The sequence below is a fragment of the Zingiber officinale genome, chromosome 4B (assembly GCF_018446385.1).
Source record: "Zingiber officinale cultivar Zhangliang chromosome 4B, Zo_v1.1, whole genome shotgun sequence".
NCBI lineage: Eukaryota > Viridiplantae > Streptophyta > Magnoliopsida > Zingiberales > Zingiberaceae > Zingiber > Zingiber officinale.
Window position 1 is genome coordinate 50,782,362 of NC_055993.1, and position 12,848 is coordinate 50,795,209.

The window sequence follows — 12,848 nt, forward strand, 5'->3', positions numbered from 1 at the left end:
GAAAAAAAGACATTAACATAATTTTATTTTGGGTTTCACCAAAGTCAGTAAAGGGTCCAGATTCTTAATAAAATAGTAAGATGCATGTAATTATTATCTAAAATGCTTACCACTTGTAAAGCAAGTGATTGACCTACGAGTTACAAGCTACCAAATAGGGTAATTTAGGGTTTGTAAGTCATTTTGGTCTATCTAAATTAATTTAAATGAACTGATATTTTTTTTTTCTTTTTTTGGCACATGCCTGGTTGAGAAGTTGCTGTTTAAAAATGCATTGATATATTTATTTTAAATTTCTTATTGCTGGCATCAAGTTTGGAGTGGGAGTTCGGTATAAGTCAAACATTTATATCTTTATTATCTAGATGCTGACAACTTTTGCTCATAAAGTTACTTTTTCAAATTTTAGTTCATATCCTTTATACTGCCCTTTTGCAGGGAAAAGCAGATGTTATATATAAAGTTCCTTCAGATTCAACATTAACTCTTCAGGTTAATGCCTACAATATTTTGTATATGAAACCTCATACTTTGCCAAATCTGACTTCGTCTGGTGATGTAGGATATTCAAGGACTTGTAACTTGGGTCATTGGGGATGGTCTCATGCCATCTTGGGTTTTTGTAAAAGTATAAGTGCTCTATCCTTTTCCTTCTTGTTGTATCTGAAGACAAGTTATGTCCTATAATTTTTGGAATTGCAGGACTCATAATTTTTGTTATGTATTTATCTTGAATTGGTATAGGCTATACTTGTGTATATTATTTGCAGTTTCTTGTGTATTTGGATCCTTTTGGCTTTTCAATGGGGTTATGTTAACCAAAATTTCCATGTTCCATTATGCCTACTGGTTCACATTTAGAGGCTGGTATAACACAAACTCTTGGTGAGAACTGGCATCATTTGGACCATCAAGGAGATTGGTGGGTAGTGGCAGTTCCAGTGAGCAAAGGAGAAGGCATGGTGTCTGTAGGAATGCAGTTTTCTTCTCTTTCTTTCTCTCATTAGGGATGTAAACGAGCCGAACCGAGCTGAACAGTATTAGGCTTGAGTTCGGCTCGTTTAAGTTATATTCGGGCTCGAGCTCGGCTCAAGCTCGAATCGAACTTTTATCACAAGGCTCGAGCTCGGCTCGTTTTGGAATTACCAAGCTCGCGAATAGTTCGAGCTCCGCTCGTTATTAGCTCGATTATCATAGTTAACGAGCCTAACTCGTTAAACGAGCTCGGACTTGTTTTAGAGCTCGTTTTTTTGGCTCTTTTTAAGGCTTGTTTTATAGCTCATATTGCAGGCTTGTTAAGTGAACCCGAAAACTCATTTGAATAAATTTTCAACAAATTTAACAACTAAAATAATATAAACTCAACACATCATTGAACATCCCAAACTATTACATTAAACTTTAAAACTCAACACATCATTGAACATGTTCGCGAGCCCTTTAATCGAGCTGAGCTCGAGCACGCGTTCACGATCCTATAAACAAACATATTCTCGAGCCCTTTAAACGAGCCGAGCTCGAGCCCGAGCTCGCGTGTCTATAAACGGACATGTTCGCGAGCTCACGAGCCGAATGTCCTTAAGCTCAAGCTCGGCTCGATAACATAAACAAACGAACTCGAACGAGCTTTTTATCGAATCAAGCTCCGAATAGTTCGTGAACCGTTTGGTTCATTTACATCCCTATCTCTCATTGTCCTGCTCTTTTTCATTAGCACTGAAGTTACTACAATGACTAGACAATCAATCTGTGCTATATCTATATGGTTGTACCAGGTGGTTATCTTACAATCTGGTGCTATATTTATATGTATTTAATGAGAATTGAAACCTTGATTGTCACCAACGACTCCTGACATACTGTGGCTCCATTTCTTCCTAGTAACCTTACTGGCTCCCTGTTTTGTCTCCTCTAACATGCTGTTGTCGCCTCCTCCCTTTTGGATCCTCCTATCCTGATTGGTATGAATATACAAGTACTAGACCAGCCTGAGGTAACTGTCCTGACCAGAAAACTACCACTTTTTGTATATCATTTGATACCTTGAACTCTCGACATGCATGTTTGGTTGAAGATCTCTTTTATTATTTGAACTAAATTATTTCCCATAAGATGACCTGACAATTAGTCCTAGTATTTTATGCCCTTTTCTGGTTAATAAGGGAATGATAAATATTTCTTTTGATAAAATTCTTATTGAGTGAAGTCTAGCATTAAATTCTTTCACTATTCTGCTCAGTGCTTGTTTGCTGATTGATTTATTTTTTTTGAGTAAAACATGACCTACGTCTATGTTCTCACCAGTCTCTAATCAATCTGTCTTTTATCAGAACAAGCCACTTATAAGGAAAGTCATTCTTCTCCACATTCCAGGCCTTGATGCAGCTTTGTACATGTCACACACTGGCCTACTTTCTGCCCTAAAGAAATATTGTGGTACGCCTAAGCCAGCATTAGCTTTAAGGTTTGTGGTTGAATATTTAATCATGCCATTAGATCCAGACAACTTCTCTTCACAAAATCAAGATATTATTTACTGTTTTACATTGCTGAAATGTCAACCATGATTCAAATGGTCATCTCTGACTTGGATACTCAAATCTAACCGCAATAGTTTAACCCCATCTATCTGAATAGCTTTTATGTTCATTAAATTTACTTTGTTTAGATGCCAATTTTACTTGGATGAGTTGGAAACTATTGATGCCCTCCTAACATGCAAAGTGAAAAGAAAGCGCGGGGAAGTTGATCCAAGGCCCATGCCACCCATTCAAGCTATTAGACAAGGCAAGTACTAATTCTCAGTGTAATATGATGCTTATTTTGTTTTCTCTCCATCTGAATTGATAAATTAATGATGTGTTCATCTTGCTTCCCATTTTTCCTTTACAACTTATTTCAACTACTGAGATTCAACTACTGCAAATCTCGGTTACTGCTGTGCCTTCTAACAAGTTGCTAGGTTCCTGTGCTTGAAACCGACCTTCAAAGAAATGGAGGCTTGTTTCCTCACAGATATATTCAAAATACGTGCTTATGATGTTTGTAAGGGTGGATTGTGCTTCAGATCATTAGAATGAGGTGTTAGAGATATTTGCTTCTGTCAAAGTTTAAAAAGTACGGAAGGCTTAAGATCAATGGGGCATGCAACTTTGCACTTGGCTGATAGAGTAGGGTGGTCTTATTAAAGTTTCTGTTAGTTTGTATGTGATTACGATGATAATTCTATTTGGGTTAGACTTGCTGGAGGATATTATGGATTTCTAATTACTTTTTTTGTGGTTAATTTGGTCAAATTTGCTAGGCTATACTATCAATGTTTTATTTACTTAAGCAATCCCTTTAACATTATGAATTCTTCATTTTTCTCTCACTAGAGGGAGAAATTTCATTGACAAATTAACTCTATCACTGTTTGCTTCAGTTAATGACTTATATTATTTCAATTTATGGCATGAGTGGTGCATTGGTACATGACACATACTAAATAGGCCTCATGCATTATCAACAAGAAAGCTTCTTGATGGAGCATGAAACAGGAACAAGGGAGAAATACAATAAAAGGAGATAAAATTACAAATGAAATGATTACCTATGCTCTCCTTTATTCATTTCCTTTGTCATTGAACAACTCAGGCCCTCAATTGTTGTTTTTTGTCTTATCCATGCTCTTATCCTAAAGATGTGCATGCCAATGGATATCATTTGAATGGTGAACAAGTGATTCTAGTGGTTCCAATTAGTCACTATGTAGGATGGAAGTGTTGATTGGCTTCAAAGTGATGTGGTATTTTAGCAATAGGGGATTTATTTGAGTGGCATCAAACCAATTTTCAATATACACTTTGATTTTCCATCTCACCTTGATGCATAGCACTTATCATGAATGGTCATTGTTAACTCCAATTTTTTGTATTTACCGCATGGAATAACTTCTTTAGTAAGATTTGTTTTGGCTGGTTTTAAAGGAATATCCTCTGTCCATTGAACTATAAGAGGGATAAAAAAAATTTAAATTACTCGGTTTACTTAAGGTTAATGTCTAGTTTTTGTCTATATGGCACTTGGTTTACTTAAGGTTAATATTTAGTTTTTGTCTATATGGTACTTGGTTTACTTAACAATTTTATTTGGTTTCTAATATTACTCTATTATGGGTGCATATATTAGATATTCTTAGCTTTGTAAGTTTCTTTTTAGCAAGATTAATAATCTAGTAGGAATATGATAGAATAAATTAGAATAGGTGTAAAAGGATGAAAGAGTACCAGAGAAAACTTTAATTAATGCAATAAAAAATGACTTAATTGAATACCCTTGTGTATAGCTCAATGGATGAAAAGATTGTACATAGGATCTAATCAGGGAGAAGATCCATGTAGTCAATCGCAAATTAGTTGTGACAAACACAACTTGTTGACCATGATGATGATGATAATATGGATATGACCATATCACATAGTTGAAATTGATCACTCCATGAGAACAAGGAACCTAGTCCTAGTTGATGCTGGTGATTTGCCAGTGCTAACACAAAACCAGCTGTATGGGATAAGATTTTCCTAGAATCATCTGTTATTGATCTGTACAATGAAAGATACCAAAGATGCTATATTGTTGGATATGTTAGAGGAGGATGCACTTATTAATCAAAAACTCAAAGAATCAGCCAAGGGGAATGGAGGTGGCGGCATCTCTCATCATAGGAAGATGGAGAAGAGTGCAGATGTAGTTGCACCAATACTTGGAAAAGAGGAGAAGGTAGTGTCAATTGGGGAAGGAGCATGCGCTGTTGCTCATCACATGAAGACAAAGGTTTTCTAGTTGGATGTCTCAGGAAGAGTCAGGAACTATAAGGGGGTGGGGGATTAATTAATACAAAGTTATAAACTTAATTACATTAACTACAATATTATCGACTATAAGCCATCAAGTTGTAGTTGTAATTAATGTAAGGATTAAATTTGATTTAGGTAACTAAGAAGTTTTAATGCTATAACTTCTATTTAGAAGGTTTTTTTTAATTAATTGGTAACTATGATTTATATATTAATTATGTTATAATTTCTGCTATATATTAATTATGTTATAACATTATGACATCCTTTTAATTATGTTATAAAGTTAACCTACACAATTTTGAATTTTAATAAAGTTTATAATTATAAATGAATTGACTAGTTATTAATTGATATGATACATTATAATAAGTTATCTAATTCTAATTCGATAAGTATTAATAAAAAAATAATTAAAATTAGTTACAAGACAATTAAAATTAATTTATACTGTTTATATATTTTATATAATTTATGAAATTCATTCTAATTGCTATTTTAATAATTATTTATAGATTTGTATTCAAGAATATTAGTTTAGTGTTTTATGATTTTTTTTTTTTTTCAAATTTTGGAAAACCTAAACTGCATGAACTTTTTCATGAATTAGCTACGGTAAAACAAATGGAGGCTTAAAAGAATAATATCAATTTAAATTCATAAGACGCTTTGAACTTTAAAATGAGCCAAGAGTCAACAATTAGCAATCTAATTTCTATATGTTTATTTTTGGAAGTAAACAAGCCAATGGAACATGATCAAAGCAATATAAAATAACAACTATCTCGGCTTTATGAATCCTTCCATACCATTGAGCTCGATCTCTTATTATATCCTCATCTATATTTAAATGAAATTTTATCATGTTTAATTGTTGCTAAACAACTTTTCTTTTGCCTCTTCCTCGATTAATGTGCATATTTGTTGTATTATTGAAGCAATACAACACATCCAAATTCATTTCAGTGTACTTCGTTCCTGTTGGAAGCCAATACTCCAGGATGTAACCAAACATTAAACCTGTATAGCTGTGAATTGGTGATCTAAGGTTCTTCCATTGCTGGACCAATCAGATAGTTTCATCTCTTAAGCTAGAGTGAACTGTATTAGCTAATATGCTTAGAAGCTGTTTTCAACAACTGTTTATTTTCATACCAACTAAGTATTTCAAGCTCTCAAACAAGCAATTCATCCCTCCTGCTTGATGACATATTTCCATCTCAGTAATTTTTAATGTTTGCATTATATACTTCTCTTTAAATTTCATTTCGTCCATAATGGACAACATTCAACACCATTATCATTCTTATATCCTTTATCCTCTTGCCACATTCTTACCTCAAATATCTCTAACAAAACTTAGTAGCTTCCTCTATGGTGATCTTACTTCCAATCATGGCCTTCATAGCTAACTTTGAGGAATAGACATACATCATTTTGTTAAAATAACTTCTTAAATACTTTTGTTGATTGTATAATTGAAATTAGGAATCATTAGAGTTATACTCAGAAGAACGCTTGCACGTTGGTCCACTAAATCTTAGATTAATATTTAGTTTAGTTTATGAATTACTTATTATTAAAAGCATGGACACTAATTCTGGGTTCTAGGGAACCTAGATTTTCTGTGCTTTTGTTCATTTACATATTTTCAGCAGCACTTTTCATTGACAAATATAATTCCAAACCATATTATATGACAAATTAATCATCTAATGAGCAAATTATATTTTATTTCTTTTCCAAAATTATATTTGTATATATTTTCATCTTGTATCATTGTCTTTTAATTGCAGTATATGCTATGTTGTTTAACTGTATTTCTTTAATTTGTTTTAAATAAATTAATCATTTGATAATCAAAACTTGTGTTATTTATAGAGAGAATTTTACTTTGTCCTCTAAAATATTTATGAAGGTTCACTATAAATGGAAATACTGACTTACTACTTTAGAGCTCAAATGATTTAAGTATTGCAGGGAGAAGTTATAGGAATTTATAAAATTGGTAGATCAAGTTATGAATATGGAAAATTTGGGCAAAGTCTACAAGTTTAATGTTTGATAATGTTGGAATCATATAAAATATTTTTAAGAATGATATAATTTAAGGATTAAATAACTTGCTTGTTTGTGCCCAATGCACAGATTATCAACTTATCCTCTTCAATTTCTCATATGTCAGTTCATTTTCTCTGCACCTCTGTGGGTTCCATTTACAAAATTCCTGCTGGTCACAAATATTCATAATAGATGTGTTGGTTGCTACTCGGAAAACCTAGAGGTTCCATCGTACAAAAATTTTGTACAAAGGTCTGAACCTTTTCCTAGCTACCATGTGTTCTTTTAAATTAAATTTTGGATCGCCTGCGGAACTTAACACGTTTGATCCAAAACTTAATCTATTTTTTCTTTTAGGTTTTGACTTGGATCTCCTGCGGAACTTAACACGTTCGACCCAAGTCACCTTAAGTTATTAATTCCATTAAATATTAATTTCCATAATTGGTTCCCAGTACTGACGTGGCGAGGCACATGGCCTTCTTGAATATGGGAGCAACCACCATCGACTAGACAAAACCTTTTATGGAAAGCTAATATTTAATTTCCTAAAATAACTTTAGGTTAACCAAAAAGAACAATCAAATCACAAGGAAAAGAAAAATAAAAGAACACTATATCGAAAACAAATTCGAAACACTAGAATCGTATGCCTCTTGTATTTAGTATTATTTCCAAAAATAACTAGTATGATGCGGAAAGAAAAATTACTAGTTATACCTTTTAGAAAAACCTCTTGATCTTCTACCGTATTCCTCTTCTAACCTCGGACGTTGTGTGGGCAACGATCTTCCGAGACGAGAACCACCATGCACCTTCTTCTTCTCCAAGCAAGGTTCGGCCACAAGAAGAACCACCTCTAAGGAAGAAGAACTTGATCACCACCAATACTCCAAGGGATCTTCAAGATGAGGCTTCCTCCTCTTCTTCTTCTCCTTCCTAGGTCCGGCCACCAACAAGAGCTCCAAGAGATGTATGGTTCGGCCACCAAAAGAGAAGAAAGGAGAAAGGCTAGGGCCGGCCACAAGAAGAAGAAAAGAGGGAGAGAAAAATAGAATAGATTCGTTAGCCTGAAGCCTCCTCTACCCCTCTTTTATAATCCTTGATCTTGGCAAATAAGGAAATTTTAATAAAACTTCCTTAATTCTTTTGCCATTGAAAAGGAAAATTTATTTAATTAAAATATTTTCTTTTCAATTTTATAATGGCCGGCCATAAGAAAAAAAAACTCAAGCAAATAAAATTTTAAACACCAATTAAAACTTCCTTATTTGCTTCCGGAATTTTATAAAAATTTCTCAATAATTTTATCCTTCATGATTGGTTTATAAAAGGAAATTTAATAAATTAAAATCTTTCTTTAAACATGTGAATAAAAGAAAGTTATCTCTAAAAATTAAAATCTCTTTAATCTACAAATAAGGAAAGATATCAAATCTTTTCTTAATCTCTTGTAGAAACTTATAAAGAGAATATTTAATTTTAAACTTTCTTTAAATCATGAACATGTTTAAAAAGGAAAGTTTTCTTAAAATTTAAAATCCTCCTTTAATCAACAAATAAGGAAAGATTTCAAATTTTAAACTCTCTTTAAACATATAGATGATTTACAAATAAGGAAAGTTTTATCAAAATTAAAACCATCCTTTTAAACTACAAATAAGGAAAGAGATTAATCTCTTCTCTTAATCTTTTGTAGAAAGCTATAAAAGGAAATTTTAATTTTAAACTCTCTTTAAAAACATGATATCCACATGAGAAATAATTTTAATAAAATCCTTTTAATATTCTAGTGGTAGGCCACTAAGCTTGGGACCCAAGTTTTGGCGACCACCAACTTAACTCATCCACTTGGTCTGGCCCCTAGCTTGGGTTCCAAGCTAGCTTGGCCGGCCCCAGATGGGTAAGAAGGTGGTATGCGGTGGGTATAAATCTCATATACTAGAGGCTACGATAGGGACCGAGAGGAGGAATTGGTTTTGGTCTCCGATAAAATTAAGCATCCCGTGTTCGCCCGAACACACAACTTAATTTTATCAATAATAATTCATTCCACTAGAGAACTATTATTGAACTATCGCACCAATCCCAAATTACATTTGGGCTCCTTCTTATTATGAGTGTGTTAGTCTCCCTGTGTTTAAGATATCGAATGTCCACTAATTAAGTGAGTTCTTGACAACTCATTTAATTAATATCTAAGTCCAAGAGTAGTACCACTCAACCTTATTATCGTCGGACTAAGTCCACCTGCAGGGTTTAACATGACAATCTTTATGAGCTCCTCTTGAGGACATTATCAACCTAGTATCTCTAGGACACGTTTCCTTCTATAATCAACAACACACACTATAAGTGATACCATTTCCCAACTTATCGGGTTTATTGATTCAACGAACTAAATCTCACCCATTGATAAATTAAAGAAATAAATATCAAATATATGTGCTTGTTATTACATTAGGATTAAGAGCACACACTTCCATAATAACCGAGGTCTTTGTTTCTTTATAAAGTCAGTATAAAAGAAACGACCTCAAATGGTCCTACTCAATACACTCTGAGTGTACTAGTGTAATTATATAGTCAAGATAAACTAATACCTAATTACACTACGACCTTCCAATGGTTTGTTCCTTTCCATCATGGTCGTGAGCTACTGTTTATAATTTATAAGGTACTGATAACATGATCTTTTGTGTGTGACACCACACACCATGTCATCTACAATATAAATTAATTGAACAACTACATTTATCATAAATGTAGACATTTGACCAATGTGATTCTTATTTCTAGATAAATGTTTATACCAAAAGCTAGGCTTTTAGTATACACTCCAACAAGATGTGCATGCACGTCACTGTGCCTTAGAAGTATGAACTCTTATGACTCAAGTTTAAGCTGTGAACTATACTTGAGAACTTGGGTTTGATTATTTTCAGGGTTTGGAAATTTGGTTTGGTCTCAACAATATCAAATTTAAGTTTATTCATCTAACCTAACTGGAAGTTGATTGTAACACATTCTATAGTATAGCCTCATTTAAGCAAGGATCTGATTTGTTCTCCAGCATATCTCTTTGAGTAATTTGGTGGAAGAATGTACTGAGCGTCCTTGTCTTCGGGTGATATTATTATCAGCATACTTTGTGACATGGAATGCCCAGATGCCATTCAACATGATACTTTCATGGTACAAACTTCCCGATTGTGAAATGGTGCACTCCTGCGACATTCTTGACCACTGCTATTGTTGAATGTTTATCTTCCTTCAACCAATTCCTGTGTATTTTTACAATCACCTTACAAACAGAACCTTTCCTTCTTAAATAGATCATCAATTTCTTTTCTCATTTATTTTCTAAATACTTAATGCCTATGGTAAATACTAATTTGTTTCCCTTGGGTCTTGCACATCGTTGCATCTGATTCTCTCTGTATATGTGTGTTATCTGTAATTCTGTTATGTTCTTACATCATAAGTTATCCTGTTTTGGTCAGGGAACAATTTTATTCTGGCAAACATAAAGGATCTGCCTTTTCCTATCCACTATTATACTCTTTCTAAAAAGCAACTTGAGGAGAATGGATATTTCTTAAATCTTCCAGGTAGGCATTTATTTTTGTGTATTTTAGTGCTTATATTTCTATCTAATGAAAAACTTGTGATGCAGGTGTTATCACTACACTTCCATCTCCTTCAGGTTCTCCATTGCATGAAATTCTTGCACTTGACTGTGAGATGGTAACAAACAAATTTGGGAGCATTAATTAATTGTTAAATTCTAGATTACGCCCCTCTTTTATTTTGGAGATGGAAAATTGGCATTCAATTGTATTCTTTTTTCAGATTTCCATTCATGAAATTTTTTGGATTTGGAATTGCATTTCTAAGCTTCTTCAGATGTATTTTATTTCGCAGGCAATGTTACCCTATGGAAAACTAGTTTGTGTAGAGATTTTTTAAGGAAGCTTTGTGCAAAATACAAATCCATTATACTTCTATGGACACTTAAATTTGATGAATTCCACATTTTGAAATATTCTGAGATCAATTTTAAGAGAATTTGACCTATGCTAAAATTTTCTTGTTCATTGAAATTGGATATGACTATATGACTATAGATTACTGTCCTCTTATGCTAACTTCATGTACTTTGTTCTTGTAACATAAATATATCATTATAGAAGAAAGTTGCTAAGCTATCTGTTGCACTAGCATTGTCTCCAAGTATTGTCCCCTTGGGCGGTGTGGTGGTTGAGACATGGGGTGTTGCCACATTAGGTCATTGGGTCGAAACTCGGCGTGTTTGAGCATGCCTTCCCCCATGCCTTGGCCACTGCACCCGTAACCACTTATGATTTACTTCCTCCTTGTTAGCCTAGGGACGGGTTGGTGGGGGCGCTAGGGTGAGCGAATCGCCTTTTGCCACATTTTCTTTGAAATATTAATTTTTGGCTCTAAGATTATGTGGAAACAGTGTAGATCCACATGCAATTATAGCCATTCCTTTTGCTAGGAATATACTTCAATCCATAAGATAGTAACCTTACAGAGCTGATCTATCATGTGTATCCAAGGCGGATTCTACTGCACTTGTAATTTGTTTCATGTTTGAGATAGCAGTCACATAGATATGTAAGAAACGTAGAAAATGGAAAAGTAGGTTTATATAACCAACAGGTTAGCTAGGTATAGACTTGCCATGGGCCATGTAGTAAAGCAAGGTTCTTGAGCCAAGGGTATTGGTCCTCGACCATAAGAATACTATTTCAATGTTGTGCCAACACATGGCTCTAGTCATGAGTTAGGAGGGGAAATTCCAGTTGTCTTGATCTCATGTCCCTTCTTGTCAAGGAGAAAAAAAAACTAGTTAGTTTGTTCTTGTTTCGCCTCACATTGCATTGCTAGAGTTGGAGAAGCTTCACAAGTAGAAAAACTGCCATGTACTTGCCTCACCTCGATTACTTGACCTAGAGGAAGCCTCACTCATTAAGAAATATGGTTGAGAGTCAATTGGTCTCGTGTTCATCTATTGGGGTAGAAGTCCTTGTGGAAAGAGAGTGATTATTGGGATAACTCCTGCATTCGTTTGTTGCAGATGAACTGACTCTTCATGGAAACAGGGTTTAGATGTGAGGGTTGGTCTTGATCCCTTTCATGTTCTGATTAGTCTGGAAATCTGGAATGAGATATTTTGTTTGTGCCAACTTGCAGAAATGATCTTTTCAGCCTTGATGTGAAGTTCATAATTATATTGTAGGCACTAGAAGTTATCAGCACAACTCCATTAATGCATGATAATAGTAGCTGATAATTTGGTTGTAAATTGACTATACCATCTTGGGCACATGGGAACTATATAATAACTTCTTATTAGACTTGATGCAATTATCTCTTTTATTAAATATAGTGAGACTTAAAGCAACACTATTTTAGGAAATATTCTACTAAGTTGAATAACCATTCAAAACTGACCTTACTATCTTTCTATAGATAATTTGAATCTGTTTCATTTGATGGGAAATCACTGTATAGGCTTTAATGGTAGCCCTATTATTTGCCAAATTATGAAATTGTTGTAGTATTGACCCTGCTTGATCCTAGAACCCTAATTAGCTATGGGTACTTTCAGACCTTGGATATAAAATTTTCATCCTATCTTATACTTTTTTTGTTTGTTGTGTAATATTTTTGTCCTTATTTTCCTTTATATCTTTTAATTCAATATCTGATTCTGGTGTGAGTGTGTATGCTATTAATTTTTTTTTCTTTAAGTTTCTTATTTCAAAACTGACATTTTTGCTGTTATTGTCAGTGTGTAACAACTGAAGGGTTTGAACTCACAAGAATAACATTGGTGGATGTCGAAGGAGAGGTAGTCTAATTATTCATCTACTATTTTATTTTATCTGTGACAAATATGTTTTTTTGCCTTTGTTTCAA

At 33.8% G+C, this 12,848-nt stretch overlaps 1 protein-coding gene across 2 annotated transcripts in view; it reads left to right on the forward strand.

Annotated features, from left to right (window-relative positions):
• The window catches only part of LOC121975043 (small RNA degrading nuclease 5-like), a 34,810-nt gene that overhangs the window by 6,149 nt on the left and 15,813 nt on the right, over positions 1-12,848 (forward strand). Inside the window, exons 2-8 of one of the 2 annotated variants that reach the window (XM_042526407.1) lie at positions 439-492; positions 563-628; positions 2,331-2,464; positions 2,669-2,787; positions 10,403-10,510; positions 10,576-10,646; positions 12,721-12,780. In XM_042526407.1, coding sequence (XP_042382341.1) covers positions 439-492; positions 563-628; positions 2,331-2,464; positions 2,669-2,787; positions 10,403-10,510; positions 10,576-10,646; positions 12,721-12,780 — 612 coding nt within the window. The remainder of the gene's footprint in view (positions 1-438; positions 493-562; positions 629-2,330; positions 2,465-2,668; positions 2,788-10,402; positions 10,511-10,575; positions 10,647-12,720; positions 12,781-12,848) is intronic. The other variant, XM_042526408.1, reaches the window with a different exon arrangement.